At 43.7% G+C, this 20,000-nt stretch overlaps 1 protein-coding gene across 4 annotated transcripts in view; it reads left to right on the forward strand.

The window, feature by feature from the left end:
• erbb4b (erb-b2 receptor tyrosine kinase 4b) overlaps positions 1-20,000 on the forward strand; it is a 258,187-nt gene that overhangs the window by 220,224 nt on the left and 17,963 nt on the right. For 3 of the 4 annotated variants that reach the window (XM_030343902.1, XM_030343900.1, XM_030343903.1), the window contains one exon: positions 1,658-1,843. In XM_030343902.1, coding sequence (XP_030199762.1) covers positions 1,658-1,843 — 186 coding nt within the window. The remainder of the gene's footprint in view (positions 1-1,657; positions 1,844-20,000) is intronic. The other variant, XM_030343901.1, reaches the window with a different exon arrangement.

The following is a 20,000-nucleotide window of genomic DNA, read 5'->3' on the forward strand; positions in this document are numbered from 1 at the left end:
GTAAAAGACAGGGTCACCGACGGTTTAGCAGTGCTTTGCTCTCGGGAGGTTAGGAGTTGACTTCTTAAAGAATGTCATTTGCCTTGACTGCTGTCCCCATCATCCGATCATGCCCCTACATTGTCTTCAGTATTTTATTTTGCACGCTAAATTACTTGTTCGAACAACTTATATATCTGATTGAATGTTCAATGGAAGTGCAACAAGACTGAACGATTGGCAATAATGGCCAAGGAAGATCCATATCCTGTTCCGAAAACATTCATGTTTAACAACAATGTTGTTCAATTCGGGAGGACGGGAATACAACAAATATTTTAAACAACAAAGGGCTAATAACTACCCAAAAAACGATCAGGCTTTTAGGAATCCTATTAAGGATGCCTTTGTAACTATATCCGTATCTAGATATAGTTACATATATATGTGTCTATTTATTTTACAAATTCGATTTTAGCTACTGTGCACCACATATGTATAATCGGGAGTTCCATGCATTCCTGATTGACTTCCCCGTTGCACGTTTACAGTTTTATAGCAAGTAGAGCAGCGACATCAGATATTCAGGATACATTAGATCATTGTTCTGGGGCAATGGCATGCCTACCGATCAACTGGGGCAGGGATCTCGACTACGTTGCTCCAGATGAAGCAGAACAACTTGGCGGGAACAGGGCGTGCCCCATGGTGGGTCCCAGGGTAGCCCCCGTAGCAGTATGCACACATAGAAGGAGGAGGCTCTTCCGTTGCCCTCAATGCCAGTGGGATTTACCATTACTCGTGTCTGCCGCCATCACCATGCATCTCCTGCTGATGAGTGCGTTTTTCATTATGCAAACGCTGTAATGCATTGCCCCCCAATAAATCCTCTCTCTCCTTCTCTCTCTCTCTCTCTCTCTCTCTTTCTCTCTCTCTCGCTCTCGCTCTCTCTCTCTCTCTCTTGCTGTCTCTCTTGCTGGCTCTCTCTTTTTCTCCTTCTCTCTCGCTCTCTCTCGCTCTCTCTCTGGCTCTCTGTCTCTCTTTCTTGCTGGCTCTTTCTTTTTCTCTCTCTCTCTCTCTCTCTCTCTCTCTCTCTCTCTCTCTCTCTCTCTCTCTCTCTCTCTCTCTCTCTCTCTCTCTCTCTCTCTCTATATATATATATATATATATATATATATATATATATATATATATATAGAGGAGGAATAATGGGGTATGCACACTAATTAAAGACAAACGGCAGCAGCATCAGAATCTTTCATCATGTGTATCTCACATGCTCATATCCGCAGATATGTAGAACAGAGTCATGTGGATAGTTGAATATCATTATTGCATCATCTTAGCACAGTTATCTGTCGTTTCACTTCATCAAACCGTATGAATGTATATAGTCGAATATTGTCGAATATTTATTCACACTTTGAAATCAGACCATTATGAAAGGTAACTCCCGATGAAGAATAATTAGCTCAGCTTTGTCAAATGGTTTGAACCAGTGGCTTGGGCTTCTGTGTGTGTGTGTGTGTGTGTGTGTGTGTGTGTGTGTGTGTGTGTGTGTGTGTGTGTGTGTGTGTGTGTGTGTGTGTGTGTGTGTGTGTGTGTGTGTGTGTGTCCCGCCACCATGCTCTCCTCCAACCACATGCCCTGTCTAAGTGTGTCACCTGTCCCCACCCAGGAGGCCCTGATCATGGCCAGCATGGAGCATCCCCACCTGGTGCGTCTGCTGGGGGTGTGTCTGAGCCCCACCATCCAGCTGGTCACCCAGCTCATGCCCCATGGCTGCCTGCTCGACTACGTCCACGAGCACCAGGACAACATCGGCTCCCAGCTGCTGCTCAACTGGTGTGTCCAGATCGCCAAGGTAAGCGCACAACCTTTTTGCTTTCTTGTTTACAGGCCTGGTTATATTTATGAACAGTCGTAGCTGGCTGCCTGGCTAGCTGGGTAGTTAGCTGGCTGGCTGGTATAGCTGGCTGTTTGGCTGGTTTAGCTGTTTGTTTGACTGGCTGGCTAGCTGACTGATTGGTATAGCTAGCTAGCTAGCAGGCTGTTGGTTTAGATGGCTGTTTGGCTGGCTGGCTAGCTGACTGACTGGCTAGCTGGTAGTGTGCAATATCATCATTTAATAGATATTCTTTCTCCCTGGTTTATTGTTCATTGATTGGAGCACACCGCTGCTCCAGCCGGGTGGCGATTGGTGGATGTATCTGTGTTCTTTGTATGTTGAGTTGGTGTGTAATTCGGTTGGACAAACCTGGTCATGTGATCACTCTTTCTCAAACTGTTTTCACCCATTGCCCTTGAACCGCAGCCTTTGGGGCGAACTTAGACCTACATTAATAAGGCCAAACAGAAAGTGAATAGCGAATCTTTAACTTAATTATTATATCTTGTCATAGAGATATGTTTAATGCGATTTGTTGACTTCAAATTCCGTGGTCTGATGGCGTCCAATGAGAATGAGACGCACATATAACAGGCAGTACAGGTTTACACATTCAATAATCAACTGCGTTGTTTTCTTGAGTGTGGCCCAGCATTATCTACTCCAGATCCCAGTGCTTGGCTCCAGTCACATTATGAGAATTGACGGTTTATGTCTTACATGACACGATTACAGGGACACTTGGATTCAAAGGGACAAATTGATTATTTTTCATCGGTTTTTAGTTCACACACCCTCCAGGATAGGTCACGGAGCTTAGACTCTGCAGTTAAGAGCCTTTAATGATGCTGACATTTCTCTCCTACTTGGCGTGATTTGCATCCAGACACTTTTAAGTGACTTTCCCTACTGCTCAATAGATGTCAAATGTGTGAATGCATAACGCACACTTTTTGGGCAATGTTCAACAGAGTTGATCCTATTAAGGCTTGCATTTGTCTATGGCCAATAGAAAACAAAGCAGAGCTCTTTACTTGAAATCATTAAATTCCAATTTGAATTCCACCTCCTACACTGCGTGTAATGTTGCCCGATTTATCTTCACAATCACTCTTTGGTCGGCTTGATGATTTAGTGTTCCCTGACTTGGGATGCTATGGCCTTGTCTGAACGCTAGATAAATGTTTATGTCCCTCTGTGTTGGCCACCCGCCTGTACTAATCCGCTGTTTTCGGCTATATAGCTGTTGTCGACGCTTCCAGACAGACAGTTTATATAACCAGGCCGAGGCTTGACCATGCACATGCTCTGATCATCACATTGGGTCATAATAAGTAGCCGTCTTTCCTTCAGCTGCCAAAGTGTGAATTAAGTGGACACAATCTGGGGACCACAACTATTCATTTGGTTATGCCGATGTCTCCAGTTCATTAAAATCACTGAGGCACACCAACATGATCCTGCACAAAAGGGTCGGATCGAATAGAGGATGTTGCGGAATTATGATGATATCAGTGGCAACAGAATATATTGAAACCTCAAACAAGTTTCATACAATTTCTTACAGAAAACCCTTGTTACAATGTTGAATAAAGAGTGAGTAATGATGAGTTCAAGCCAATCAGAACACAAGAATTAAGGAAACTTCACAGTGACAGTAGCTTCTAAGGAGAAACGCAGTAAGTCATGAAAAAAAAGGATGATTGTTTACAAAAGAGAACCTAGCATAGCATTGACTGAAGTCAAAAGCAGCTTGTTCTTATTATAAAGGCAAAGATGATGCTGTGTTTCACTGCCCGGTCAGGCCCCATTAGTGGATTATTCTTAGAAGAAACGGTCCCAAAATGCTCTTTATTATTTACACATCTTTTAATTTTCAACCGTCATCTGAGCTTGATTGTGTGTGAACACCGCTACATCGATGAGAAAGTGAGTTATGTTTTCTGAGCTGTGCTCATGTTTTAGAAAATGTTCTGTTTCCAGTGGTGTGCACATTGCATAACGCATTCTGGCATAATAAATGCCAGAATGCCACAGAAAGGACAGAGTCATCCGTCATTCTGAGATTTATCATTGTCTATCCCTTGAATTAATAGATTCTCTTTTCCATGTTAACTGTATCGTGGGCGAACAAAGCTGAGGTCAAATATGAATCAAAATATTATTTTGAATAAGCTCCACACATGAGATGTCATTGTTGTCCTGAATGGTTCAGCACACATTTTTTTAGGCTAAGTCACGTGGAACCAGTTTGAGCCATCAACAAATATAACAATTCTTATTTTATATCCCAGAGATCCCAGAGATCATTGAGAATTCATGACTCACTTACTGTATCTTAACGACTGTGGCTTGCTAGGGCACTGATATTGTAAATCTGTTAAATGCAGTGTAAATGTTGCATTATCTCGTTTGATGAATTTCCTTGTGTAAAAGGCTTCCTGGAGATAGATACTAACACATCAACAGGGAGACGTTTGTGATGAAGGGTTGATTTCGCCAGTTTTGTGGACGAGTCAAATGCTGTTGATTTGTTTTAGGCCTCCTACTTTGGCTGTGAGGGCATGCCCCTTCCTGCCCCAAGTGTTCAACAACCACTTTTGGTTCATTTCTTTGTTCTCTTATTGACGCAGATGTCGAAATAAAGACAAGATAGAGAAAGATGAGCCTCTTAACAAACTCAGTGTAACACTTTCATGAAATAATTGAGTAAAACCGTGGACCTAGAAATGGAGAAATTTGACAAATTGAGTATCGGCCCCCGATACAATTTCTCAAGTTCAGGGCAGGAAGCTTGACTGTTGTGTTAAGGTGCAGTATTACCCTTGGGCCTGTAAAGCCCTAATCGTGGAATACATAGGAATGTTGAGTTGATCAAGGTTTTCCTGATTACATCTGAGTTGTAGTTGGGCCTTTTACAAACATGCACTCACACACACACACACACACACACACACACACACACACACACACACACACACACACACACACACACACACACACACACACACACACACATGCAGCCACACACAAACGCACAGACCCCTCTGCTTATTCATTACAGGAACTTCAGGGATACATGCGACATGGCTCCATTCCTATTCCATCCACATTCGCTCTTGTTCATGTCATGTAATTTGTTCTTCCCTCCGAGTCTTCCTTTCCCCTGTCTCTGTGTATACAGCAAAGCAATATCATTTCAGTCGTTCAGATATACAGCCAATCCATTGAATCAATATGTACTGACACGGCTACTTCTCTATTGCAAACTTCCACACTGTCACTGCTCCCTCTCATACATTTATCTCTCTCTCTCTCTCTCTCTCTCTCTCTCTCTCTCTCTCTCTCTCTCTCTCTCTCTCTCTCTCTCTCTCTCTCTCTCTCTCTCTCTCTCTCTCTCTCTCTCTCTCTCTCTCTCTCTCTCTCTCTCTCTCTCTCTCTCTCTGTGTCTCTCACCCTGTCTAAGTTCCCTGCATTCGGTCCCCTGTGGTGTTTGACTCTGAGTCCAGCATGTAGTAGAAGAGCATGGAGCAGATGAGCACTGTTCGATTTTTAATATCCGCCATCATCATGAATGTCAACAAATGGAATCCTCCCGCGGACACTTAGATATTGAATGTCATTTTCCATTTGTTTCCCTCTCTCTCAGTGTCAGACGACTAATTAGTATGGGAAGAAATTGTGTGGACATCTTGACTGACTACAGTGTGTGCGTCAAAATGTAGCAGACCTACTAATTTTCACCACCTCACCCCACTTGTCTCTATCTATCGCTCTCACAACCTCTCTGTGTCTCCATCTCTCTCTCTCTCTCTCTCTCTCTCTCTCTCTCTCTCTCTCTCTCTCTCTCTCTCTCTCTCTCTCTCTCTCTCTCTCTCTCTCTCTCTCTCAATCACTCTGTCACTCACTCACTCTCTTTCTCTATGGCTCTACCTATCTACCTCTCTATGTCTCTCCCTCTTTCTCTCTCTCTACCTCTCTCTCTCTATGTCCCTATTTGTCTCTCTCTCTCTCTCTCTCTCTCTCTCTCTCTCTCTCTCTCTCTCTCTCTCTCTCTCTCTCTCTCTCTCTCTCTCTCGCTCTCTCTCTCTATATATGTATATATATATATATATATATATATATATATATATACTGTATATATATCTGTGTCTGTATCTCTTTTTTCTCTCTCTCTCTCTGTATTCTATGTCTCTCTTTCACTCTCTCTCTCTCTCTCTGTATTCTATGTCTCTCTTGCTCTCTCTCTTTCACTCTCTCTCTGTATTCTATATCTCTCTTTCTCTCTCCATGTCAAACAGTTGGATGAGCGTGTTTAAGGTGACATTACTATTCAGAGCGGTCCCAGGCCTTTCCATCCCACTGTAACGCTCATCAAACGTGAAGTAACATTTTAGACACGCTCTCTGGAGTCAAGAGGGAGAACACGGCAAACTTTTCTTCATACCCTTTAAACCAAAGACTCTGATCTCACAAATCTTTGTCCCACGAACACCTCTGATTGCCGGATCACAATCTTTGGCCCTTCAGACAGATAAATTATCCCCATGGACAGAGGCAGAGATAGACAAAAGGCCATTAGGGTGGTGCTTACTCACATTTGGCATACTGTCAATCAAATGAGCACAGACATTCTCTGGAAAATAAACACACACACACACACACACACACACACACACACACACACACACACACACACACACACACACACACACACACACACACATACACAGACACTCACAAGCACACTTAAAGACAAATATGAAAGTCATCTGTCAATCCACTCTCACACAGAGAAACACAAATTCTCTCCCACGTACACAAACAAAGACACACACACACACACACACACACACACACACACACACACACACACACACACACACACACACACACACACACACACACACACATGCTTGCGGTGCAGTATTAGCAGTGTCTGGGGGGAGCAGAGATGGATGTGGTCAGGTAAGGCAGGTGGGGAATGGATGACTTGAGGCAGATTGTGCAATGGATGAGACAGTCAGCTCCCAGAGACAGGCCTAGACTAATGACTAGCTGCCCAACATATATACACAAACTCTCACAAACACAGGCACACACAGCCATACTGTCACAGATCAAAATCATCTGACACACAAGCATGCACTTACACATACATTCCCATTACACAGATCCCATATGCAAACACTCTGGCAGGTGCATATACATGCACACGTACAAATGCAGAAATACTCACAAACATATGCTGTCATGCAGGTGTGACACTCTATACAAGCAGTGTTTAGAATGGACGTCTGAATACATCGCAAGAAATGAAAACGTCAAACATCCAATCAGAAAGCATACATACAGGCATACACACGCACATACATACAGGCATACATGAATGCATACATACATACACACGTACGTACAAACATACAGGCAAACACGCATACATGCATGTATACATGCACACAAACATACATACAGGCATACATGCATGCATACATTCATTCATATATTATTTCGCTAAAGTCGCAAAGTCAAGAAACCCAAAGTTATCCTACCCTGAGTTTAAACATTAGGTACCAGTACATTTCCGAAGTGTTTTTTCATTAATCGTTTTCATTCAAAGTCATATCGTGCATTTGAACAAAATCCATGTCTGAAGTCTTCTTCTTGAGTTTGTGCTCAAGTGGTTTGGATATGCATTGAAATGTGCTTTGTGCTGCTGATGTTGATTACAATGTCGTGAGTAACATAAGGATGGGTAAAAGCTGTCAACTTATAGTGTCTTGGTTGTCTATTAGAGCGAGAGAGAGAGAGACAGTTAAAAGAGGATAGCGACTCGTGCTCAATTCTCTCAATTAGCAACTCGTCACAGTAAGCTACTGCCTTCCCGGCTCCTATGGAACTTTCTAGCTCATAATATGTGTGTGTGTTTGTAGTTTTGAGTGTGTGCTACTGTCTTAGCATTTGTGTGTATGCATCCTTGCGCGTGTGTGTGCAATTCATTTTAGGATTCAAAAAAAAACTTGTGACTTTCTGACCCTTTTCGTCCAGGACACCCCTAAAACCTGCAAATATTCAAGCACACAGCATTTTAGAGACACACAGGCGTGCATTCACACACATACACACACACACACACACACACACACACACACACACACACACACACACACACACACACACACACACACACACACACACACACACACACACACACACTGTGCAGCATGGTCCCAGCCCTGGGAGCGGTGGTATTTAGGATAGGTCAGTGGTGTGGTCCAGCCGATAAACCACATCATCTCTCAGCCAAGCCCCCGTTGGTGTCCTTGTAGCAGGTCACACGGCTCCTAGCAGCCCTCCTTGCTTAAAGTGTCTGAAAGTCGGAACCGATAACCCGGACAACCCTGAATAAAATAGTGTTTTTGTTCTCAACCCATGCATTGTGTTCTCGGTTGTTTCTAACTGTTTTGTGTGCAATTTATTAAATAATTTGTATATTCGTTTTTATGACGCCAATTTCTGTTACCCAATAGTACTAATGTGGCACGAAAAAAGGAAAGCTGGCACGACACACAAAAGTCTTCCAATAGCCAATAGCCTGTTGTTTTACCCTCAAATATCAGCTCCTTTTAGAAAAAGTGAACTTGGTAAACACACAAACACACTTGCACACACACACACACCTCTGCAGAGCACAGAATCAATTGCAAACACGATCATCTTCTCCTCAGATTAGCACAGAGTTGTGAGAAAAAGCTAATCAATGAAATCCTGACCGCCACAGTTTTCTTTTTCTCTGTGTTCTTTTATTCCGCCGCTATTGTTGTTTCTTTAATACAATTAGTTGTCAAAGTCTTACCTTGTTTTGTGCTAAATGGGAGGAAGTGTGGAGCCCTGTCAAGTCGGCCATATTACATTTTTTCATTGTGGTTTTAACGCCTGCTGCTCGCTGTTTAGCGCAGTCTTCCTATAGGGCTCTCTACACATTGTTGTCCTGCAAATTCGGTTTTTCATAGCTATTACCAGACGCGGCTTCGGCTTACAGATGATTCAAAAACGGCAAAAAAAGAGACAGGATTTTGTAACGCATAATACCGACACGTTCTGCGGAAGATTAGGGCGGTGACCCTCGCGCTAATCCAATCGTGCTCTGGAGCGCCGTGACTGCAACGCCAAGACCGTTTGCATTCACCCCGCCCGTTCGCTATGCCCTGAGCGGTTCTGCTGCTGCCATGAAATTTAACCTCAGCACATCAACAACAACAACAGCAACAACAAAAAAGTCAGGATTTACAGCTGGTTGGTTGAAATGCTCATAGCCGAGGGTCTGCGGGGATCAGTCCTGCTCGCGCACACGGTCACACAACACCCCCCCCCCCCCCAAAACACTACCACCCTTGAATATTTTGTGGCGTCATCCGAGTCCAAAGGAGAGCGTCTGAACACCTCGACCGGGTACCATTGTTGGGGGTGTTATCAGGCGGTTAGAGGAGCAGGGACGACAGACACGGGGCCCTACTGGCGCACGTAAGAACTCCTACTGTGGAGTCATAACAAGCAGCATTCACACACAGACGCAGACACAGACACACTGACAATCTCACACACACACACACACACGCATACACACACACACACACACAAACACAGAAACGTATTCTTCTCCCACACCAGTACAATACACAAGCAAATGAAAAATACATCTCGCACACACGTGTACGGACACACAGACGATGTCACGGTGCGCCACTGATACATCAATGCACAAATAATATAGATAGAATAACATACTTAAAGGCTTACAACCAGAGGACCTTATCCGGAGATCAGGAATCCCAACAAAAAACATCCCATACATGAACCAATACATATACACACGCACACTCGCACAAACACACTCACACACACATGCGCGCAGGCAAGTATGCATACACCTACACTCACACAGACACACATACACACACATGCGCAAACTTCTGCTTGGCCCAGACAGTGGTAGATATTATTTACTGGGCCAGGGAGAGACAATGCAAACTCAGAAGATATAATCGTGTCTGGCAAGGAAGCGATAGACAAATAGTAATGGATGCGAGGGGTCTGACGGCAAAACTGAGGAATGATAAGAGAAAGAAGAATCCAGTATTGTTAACCCACTGAGACGGCCAAATGGTAACCAAAAGGGTTAGAACAAAAAGATAAGGAGACTGGAGGAGAGGTGGGAGTTAACGCTTATGTGTTGGTTCAACTTTAATTTAGACAAGGTCGACCGGATGAAATCAAATTACATTTGAAACGGAACCAGGTGAGTGACAAAGCCACCGGGATGTCCAACGCAAAACACAAAACGATAGCAACAACACAATACTGAACCAATAGGCTAACAGCCTAGCATGCTCCACCTCAGACACGGACAGACAGAGGCACACCAGAGACCCACCACAAAATCAGTTTCTGTTTGTGTGTGTGGTCTGAGTGTGTGTGTGTGTGTGTGTGTGTGTGTGTGTGTGTGTGTGTGTGTGTGTGTGTGTGTGTGTGTGTGTGTGTGTGTGTGTGTGTGTGTGTGTGTGTGTATGCGTGTATATTCAAAGCCCACATTAATGCATACCAAGGGAGACCTGTTAGGATTGCTGAGCTGCCCGCTTTCTGCCACAGATCAATCGCGGGCCGGGGCTAATGTCTCTCATTACACCGCACTGCAATCAACCCGATGTCATCGTGCTAATTATGACCATGGTCATTATTATTATCCTTTCTATATTACAGTTCATTACTTTTGGACTCTCAAGATCTTAAGGATGTGCGTGTGTGAGTGTGTATGTGCATGTATCCATGCGCTGAGGCCAATAACGGACAAATCAACCGCCATATTCCGTTCATTTCTGGGTGAGATGTGTTTTGTTCCCGTATGATTCCCTCCTTGTTTCCCAAACATCCCCCTCCATTGAAGGTTTCTGTGTGCTGACAAGGCATCACCAGACGCTCCAAAAGATGATGCTTCCAGGCCCGACCAACTGAGAAGTTTATTGGTGTGGATGAAAAGCCACCCTCCCCACCCCCCATCCCCCATCCCCCCACTCTCTCTCCCTCTCCCCCAACTCCAAAAAAAACACCCTCGCTCCCTCATGATTATCAGTGGGGGGAGGCTCGACCAATAGAGTTGTGGCAAAGTTAAGCATCAGTTGAAATGGAAGAACATAAGAGAGGAGAATTTATCGTGTTTATTTTAAAGAAAGGAAAAGTGCCTTATCCAGAACCTTATCCACTTTATTATACAGCCAAGCTCTAATTGTGCAGTCCCCATAGTGTAGCTATATAAAATATCTGTACACTATTACAAGGCACATTGCCTGAGTAAAGCACCTGTGTGTGTGTGTGTGTGTGTGTGTGTGTGTGTGTGTGTGTGTGTGTGTGTGTGTGTGTGTGTGTGTGTGTGTGTGTGTGTGTGTGTGTGTGTGTACTTTGAAAGTGGTGCTGGGTCGACAGCGACTCTGTCAAGGTAATAGCAAACAAAGAAAGGAAAGCACCCCAGGCAAAGATACACAGTCAAACAAACACACACACACACACACACACACACACACACACACACACACACACACACCCACACACACACACACATACTCTCACACACAGACATGCATACTTACACACACACGCACACACAAACACATACTCTCACACACAGACCTGCATACACACACACACACACACACACACACACACACACACACACACACACACACACACACACACACACACACACACACACACACACACACACTTAAACACATAAACTTAAACACAGACGGACAGACAGACAGACACACAGGGGAGTGTTGTGCCAGCGGTAAGGCTTAGTGTTCAAACAAAGAGAAGCACAATGTCCAGGAGACACCAACAGAAGGCACAGTCCCACCTAATAAAAGCCCACAACGTCCGCTTCTGATGCGCCATTATTTTCAATTAGTGTTGCATGGAGTCTCGCGGCTAATGCTCAGCCACCTGCTTCCAAGGATACATGGATTTGAGACAAAAGATGGGTTGTTATGATTTATTTTTGCAATAGTTCTTTTGGGGGAATGTAAAACTGAAAATACAAAACATGGTTACAGGTTGTATCGACCGTGATTTCAAAAGATTTGATTTCAACTGATTTAATTTCTGCTAGAAACATTGACTTTAATAATGCGTCTATTAAACAACCTTAGCAATTTTGGTGCTTGTTTGAGTGTGTGCGTGCGTTAAATCTTAGATGCATTAAGAAGCATTTTACATTGACTTGCATTCTCTTTATGGGTCCAGGCAGTGTTTAAACCATTGACCCTGAGACTTAATCAAAGTGCCAAACAATGTCTACGGCTTAACTACTACCTGACCATCACACACACACCACACACACGCACACACACACTGATGATATACTGCAGTCTCCCATTTCCAACAATGTCAGGCATCACGTAAAAATTAGGGAACGCATGCCAGCATACTCGTAAAAAAACAACCTGAATTAAGACATTTATAGGCTTGTACTACAAACTCTCAAGTCAAGTCCATTTTATTGGAAGAGCCCTTAATCACAGTTACATTCTCAAAGGGCTTCTCAGGCCACCCTTTACCACATCCCCCCTAAACCTACGGCCGCTAAAGGGCAAGGAAGGTTCACGGAAAGAGGGAAACAAACAATAAACAAAGACTTAAAGAGGGAGATTCAACCACAACCAAGATAACAGAGCCAAAGAGAGAAGAGAAAGTGAAAATGAAACCAAATCAACCAGCGAGGATAAAAGAATAATCAGGGGACAGACGACAAAACACACAGTTTGCCAAGAACATTACAATGTCCATCTGGTGGCCCCCTTCCTCCATCATGCACACACCCACATACGTGTACACACACTTACACACACACGTGCCAGACATCCCGGAGTGCCCTTCCAGTACAAGGTCATGATGTCAGCGTATGTTACGGATCGCTCACCTGTTTCCAAGGTGGCTGGCGGCCGCAGGCCACAGTGGCCAGAGCTGGCACCGAGCGCACAGCTGGCGTGCTGCAGCCACTCCGCAGGGGAGGAACACACACCACAGGGGTGTGAGTGCATGTGTTGGTGTGTGTGTGTGTGTGTGTGTTTGTGCGTGTGCGTGTGTGTGGCTTTACAATGACCTCAACTCTGGGAGTGTTTGTGTGAATATGTGCTTGTGCGCACTTGCGTGTGTGTGGCTTTACAATGACCTCACACAAACACACACACCAAGAGTGTGTGTGTTTGTGTGTGTGTGTGGGTCTGCTTGTGCGTGTATGCATGCATGTTTGTAGCTTTAAAATGACCATCTCAGAATGAGTTTCTGCGTCTGCTTATGTGCTTGTTTTTTTCTGTGTTTTCTATGTGTGTGTGGGCGCAGTGTGTGTGTGTGTTAGGGCTGCTCGATTATGGAAAAAATCGAATCACGATTATTTTGGCCGATAATGAAATCACGATTATTCAAAAGATTATTTTTGTGCTTGAAAACATGATGTATTTATTCAGCATGTCTCTCCCAAAAAAATACTTTGTAACTTTGAAATTCCACCTTAAAAGAATACACAAAACGGTGAAATAGAAAATGTTCAAATCTAAAATAATCGACTGATAAGTATCCAGCTGTTTTGCACTTTCTATGAAACATCTAATGAAAAAAAAATTAAAAACTCGATTATATTAGTTTTGTGATCATTTGACGGTAAAATCGAAATAGCGATGAAAATTTGATTAATCGCCCAGCCCTAGTGTGTGTGTGACAAAGCATGTGCATGTGTGTGGTTGGTTGTCCCCTTTGTATTAGGCAAATAGTGATTGGCATAAGTGTGTTGTCTAAACCGCTCTTAATTTGTGATATTTGGTTGTTTGTGTAAGTGTGTGCGTATGTGAATAATGTGGGCTTGCGCTGATACATTTGTGTGCTTTTCAGAGAGATAGTGAGAGAGTGGGTGTGTGTGTGTGTGTGTGTGTGTGTGTGTGTGTGTGTGTGTGTCTGGGATGTGTGTGTGTGTGTGTGTGTGTGTGTGTGTGTGTGTGTGTGTGTGTGTGTGTGTGTGTGTGTGTGTGTGTTTGTGTGTATAATGGTGGTTGTGCTTATGCATTTTTGTGCTTCTGAGAGAGAGAAAGAGGAAAGATTATGTGTGTGTGTTTGTGTGTGCATGGGTGTGTGTTGTGTGTGTGCATGTGTCTGAGAGATTAAGGACACAATGACCTTTTCTTCTATTTCGATGGCTAGAAAATAAGGGGCAGAATTATTAGGAAGAAGATGGAAAAACGAAAGACAAACGACGAGAGCGAGGGGGTTGTGTTGTGCTTAAGGACCACAGTTAAGAACGGTCCATGTTTCCATTTGGTCAGACATGGCTGTCAACTTGGAGGTCGATGCGATGGGATTAACGAAGATACGTCTGCCGCAAACTGTAACCCTGTGTCAAGAAAGATGAGGCGTTCAAAAGTAAAAGCCCCTCTCATACGTCACCATTACACCCTCCCCCACTCTGAATTCCATGACCCCACCTCCCCCTTCTCCCTCCCACCCAGACGGGGTTGGGTGCACCTCTTGCCAGCCGAGGTGTGACGGACAAGCCACTGTCGAGGGTTCGTCCTTGACAGCCTCCTTCACATGCAGACCAGCATCCCCACCTCGCCTCGCTCTCTCGCTCTCTCTCTATCTCTGTCTCTCTCTCTCTCTCTCTCTCTCTCTCTCTCTCTCTCTCTCTCTCTCGCTCTCTCTCTATCTCTGTCTCTCTCTCTCTCTCGCTCTCTCTCTCTCTCTCTCTCTCTCTGTCTCTGTCTCTCTCTCTCTCTCTCTCTCTCTCTCTCTCTCTCTCTCTCTCTCTCTCTCTCTCTTGCTCGCCTGTCTCTCTCTGTTCTTCATTGTCTTCAATTAAACCATTAGTTTGTCGCTCTCTCCATCCCTCTCCATTTCATTCTCTTCAACTCTATTTTCTTCCACTTAAATCTCTCTCAATCCCCCCACCATCCTCTTGCTCCCCCTACCTCAGCAGGCAGTCAGGTTAGAGGTCAGGCCTCATACATTCATTCATAGGATGTGATGGCATGAAGGGTTTTCACAATATTAGCTTAACTGTGTGCTTTCTCTAGGGTGGAGAAATCCACTAGAGCAGCACAATTTCACAGTTTTTTCACCCCTCTGAATATATTTTTCTTTTTTTGCAATGCAGTATGTTTTTATTTAATAAAATTGTCACAATCTCAAAAGGCAGTGCGACTATTTTGAAATGATGAGAATATACCTAGGACACAGAGAAACACTGCTTATTTCTGTATTTTTGTCCCTAACATTTTTTTTGAAATGTCCATCAATTTAACAATGTGGAAAGTGTGTATTAGGACGTCGCTAGTCTTGCAAAGCAAGCCATCCACTTACAAGATTATATATCTCTGGTGAAATAGTAGGTTATGTGTTGAGGAATGAGGAAAGAGTGACGATACAGTAGACAGTAGAGTAGCACTACGGAGACCTGAGAACAGACAGACTTTCCATTTAACGTGATATATTATTTCCAGATGACGATGCTTCTTTCATCTGCTCAACGTTTGCTGAGGTGTTGTCATCCAAAATGCAATGTCCAGACCACCGTTAGACCTGACAGAGTCTTTGGCACTTATAGTTAGGGGTAGAGAGTAAAGGCTGGCCCTCGCTCTTTGCAAAGTGCATTATCGCTCTATTGCTACAAATTGCTCACTGGTCCCCAAACTAATGCTTACAAAATCAATGCACACATCTTTTATCACCTCTGTATATTTTTTGCTCAACTTTATATTGCCCTATATGAAAACATGTTCAGCCCCTGTTCTCTTTTTAAATACAGACAATATATCAACACGTGTTTATCTATCCATTCATTCATTATGTGCTTCTGTCTTTCCATGCTTGCGTTCCAGAACCTGTGGACACTCTTGAAAGCAGGAGACTGAGAGGGCAAGCAAGAAAGTGGGAGAGAGAGAGAGAGAGAGAGAGAGAGAGAGAGAGAGAGAGAGAGAGAGAGAGAGAGAGAGAGAGAGAGAGAGAGAGAGACGAAGAGATAGAAGGAGAGATAGAAGGAGAGAGGAGTGAAGAGGAAGAAGAAGAAAAGAGAGAGGAAGAGCGAGAGAAGGAGAAAAAGAGGAAGAGATAGAGGAAGAGAGAGCAATGGAGAGGAAAAGTAAAAGAGAGACAGAGGAAGAGAGGGAAAGATAGATGAAGAAAGAGAGAGAGCGAGAGAGACAGACAGAGAGACAGATCAGGAGAGCGAAACTGAGAGAGGAAGAGAGACAGACAGACAGACAGACAGACAGACAGACAGACAGACAGACAGACAGACAGACAGACAGACAGACAGACAGACAGACAGACAGACAGAGAAGGAAAGAGAGAGGAATAGGAATAGAGGGAGAGGCAGAGGGTTGGTTGTTGCCCACTCTCCACCACAGTGCAAACTCTATTAGGCATTCATCAGAGGGAATAAATGGATATGGACAAGCGTTCCCCCATGTGGCCACTAACCCAATCTGGGAGCAGGCAAACTGTTCCTCTCCAACATGGCGTTGGTTAAATGCAGGCAGATGCAAGAGCGCAAAATGAAATGATCGTCTCCCTCTTTTCTTTTTTGTATTTATTGTCATCATGATTATTGCGTTATCGTTTTCCTCTTCCTGGACCTCTTTCACCCTCTCTGTCCTTTTGATTCAATTTCCATCGTTCATCGAAGGTGCATAACCTTCCTTGCCACACCCGTTGGGGTATTATATACCACACATAAATCTATGCTCCAAACGGTTTCCGTCAGAAGTAATGGTGCCATGATATCACATTACATTCAAATGAAATGGATTGGTTTATTTGCATTATGATAATAATGTGTGAATAATAGTGAATGAGTTACAGTAAATCAACAGCCTTTCGTATTTGCATTTTAATTAAAGGGACATTTTTGAGTTTGGGCAGGATAAATAGTGCTTATCAAAGCTACTACCTCTTATCCGCCAGGCGGGGGGACATTTGATTTGGCATGCACATCATGTGGAGGTCAAGCCTCGGACCAGCAGATCTGCACGTTCAAATAGACTCTGAATGATTCATTTTAAAGATTTTATTTCATTTTAATGGCTCCTTCTTTTTTCAGCTCAGGAAGATCAATGGTCCATAAGAAAGAGCAAAGGGGACTTCTAGAACCATCCACTTAAAGAAATCCCCCTGACATGCTTCAAACTGACCGGTAGCAATGTATTATCCGACAAACACTAGAAAGTAGAAATGTTGAATCGGAATTAAATGTTTTATATTTTTTTAATAGTAAACTACTATACAGATAAATATGTTTGCACAATTATATCAAAGTTGGGCTGTATACCAACACTCATCACCAAAAATGAAGCCAATCTTGATGGGCTGCATTCCTAAGGCCTGCATGAATTCCTAGCAGGAGAGACCTCTGAAATATGGATGCTTGGTTGGACCGTTGGAGCAGAGGTACAGCGCAATTGATGGGGGTTCCACGTCTCACCCAATGACCTTGGGAGAAATGTAACAGAGGGAGGAAAGATATCAAGTCCTTTGAATGAATGCTGGTCTGCTGTTTACCATGATGTAATTATGAGTTACGATAAAGGCTTCCACACAGTGTCAGACATCAATATTGCATTTTCCAGCTTTTTAATTGACAATAATTTCTGAAAAAGTAAATGACAATCCGATAGGAGTCTAGCCCTTCAGTCTTTCCTTCTGTCGAGTCTTTCAGCTTTGAGACATGGCTACTCAGTCATTCCTTTCAATCCCAAACAGGCGAACACAAGGGCAATGGTTATAATAGCTCAACTCAAAGACTTTTATGAAACTGAAATAAATGGGCATTAATGACTTAAATTAACAATATTCTGAAGAAATCAAATATGAAAATGAGAACAACTGAAAGAGTTGCATACATAAACAAAAATGGTCATACAATATAACGTTGAAGGGTGGCAGTGGCTCACAAGATAGAACAGGATGTCTGGCGACAGGAAGGTTGCTGGTACGGTTCCCTGTGTCTCCTAGCCAAGTGCTGAAATATCCCTGAGCATGACACCATACCCTAACTTGTCTGTCGCCTTGCGTGGTTGACACTGCTGTTGGCGTATGAATGTGAGTGTATGAATGGCACTAATGTGAGCCACAAATTGTAAAGCGTGTTTGGTATAAGTTGCCATAGGTCAGAAAAGCGCTATATAAATGTATTCAATTTACTAGTCACCATGAAGTGGCTCAAAGGCTGGGATATTGCACATTCAATGGAAATGGCATTAAAAGTATGATGGGAATGGTGAGAAATCCAAGTCAAAGGGTCTGACACCTTCTCACTTGGTTTCCAGCAGTAAAAGCCCTTTCATCTAAATTTAGGCCATACAAACAGGTGTGACAAACCAAGTAATCTAGGACATTGTTTAACCTGGGGGACTCGTACCACTGGTGGCATGCCGTGGTACTGCAGGTGGTCACTGGGACTATATTCTTCAAAATAGACACACATACAATAATAGAATAACAATATATAATGATCAAATATATATATTTAATGTTGTGCAGTAAATGTATTTTCATGGCTTGTTATTATTTAAAAAGTTTACGCATGCCATCATATGCTTTTCATTTCAGCGATTTCCATCGATGTTGTGTTTTGATCGGTGTTTGCTAAATAAACACTCATAAGCAGCATGGCTTCGCTTGTATTCCAGTTTCCCACGGACCATGTTCTTCCTGCAGTAATAACTATGTATACAGGGGACGCTGGCCCTCTTTGCTCAGCCACTGCATTTGTATTTGTCTATTTCCTCCTGTTTGCATGTGAGGTGGTCCACTAAAGGTCTTGATGACAATTTAGTGGTGCAAGTGAAGTCAAAGGGCTGGAACCTCTGCTCCAGGAAATCAAACCAATGGTTCTGAACGCAGCCAGCGGACCAGCCCACTTGATGCCACTCATGGGCTTTAATAATCTGCTATTTTGCCAGCGTGCGTGCTCATAACGACCAGCATGTGCATTGATTTTTAATTTGCTCCAGAATGAAAACGCTGCATAAATGTTTTACGTGTGGAAGGAATTCCTCAGGGGGGCGGAGAGTGTGTTTTTGTGTGTGTGTGTGTGTGTGTGTGTGTGTGTGTGTGTGTGTGTGTGTGTGTGTGTGTGTGTGTGTGTGTGTGCGTGCGTGCGTGCGTGCGTGCGTGTGTGTGTGTGAGCAGGGAGGGGGTGCATAGTCAAAGCTGGTCCACTAATCAACAAGTATTGATCCTCTGCCTGGGCTCCGGAAGTAATCAATTTATATATACTCTCCATTGTGAGTTCTCTGGGCCTTTCTGTATTGCTGTTGCTATTAGGTTAAACCCACTGGAGGGACACCCCTGGGCACAGAGACACAGTCCTGGCTATTGACTGTTTGTGTGTCATGGGGGGGGGGGGGGGTTGGTTGTTTGTTTGTGTAAGTGTGTGTGTATGTGAATAATGTGGGCTTGCGCTGATACATTTGTGTGCTTTTCAGAGAGAAAGTGAGAGAGAAAGTGCGTGGGTGTGTGTGTGTCTGGGATGTGTGTGTGTGTGTGTGTGTGTGTGTGTGTGTGTGTGTGTGTGTGTGTGTGTGTGTGTGTGTGTGTGTGTGTGTGTGTGTGTGTGTGTGTGTGTGTGTGTATAATGGTGGTTGTGCTTATGCATTTTTGTGCTTCTGAGAGAGAGAAAATTGAAAGATTATGTGTGTGTGCATGCATGCATGTGCAGTTTGTCTCTGGGTGTGTGTTGTGTGTGTGCATGTGTCTGAGAGATTCCATGTGCATTTCCCTCAATCTCCCTTAGTTGTGGAGAATAAAGAATAGGTTTGGAAACTGTCAGGGAGATAAAGAATTGTCTTCGGGAACCTGACCTACTCAGTCGCACACTCACAAAGCCACCCATCAACCAATCCCCTGACCCACCCAACCATCAAAGAGACGCACACACACCCATCCTGGGCCGCTTTCAGGCACCCAAGTCTACTGTGTCTGTCCTGCAAAACAATAATAACAATAATTTGGTGGGAAGCCTTTCTAAGCAGGTTTTTTCAGTGGACAGCTAAAATCTTCCACCTCGTCGAATCCATCGAGTGACCTATTG

The sequence above is a fragment of the Gadus morhua genome, chromosome 20 (genome assembly GCF_902167405.1).
Source record: "Gadus morhua chromosome 20, gadMor3.0, whole genome shotgun sequence".
Lineage (NCBI taxonomy): Eukaryota > Metazoa > Chordata > Actinopteri > Gadiformes > Gadidae > Gadus > Gadus morhua.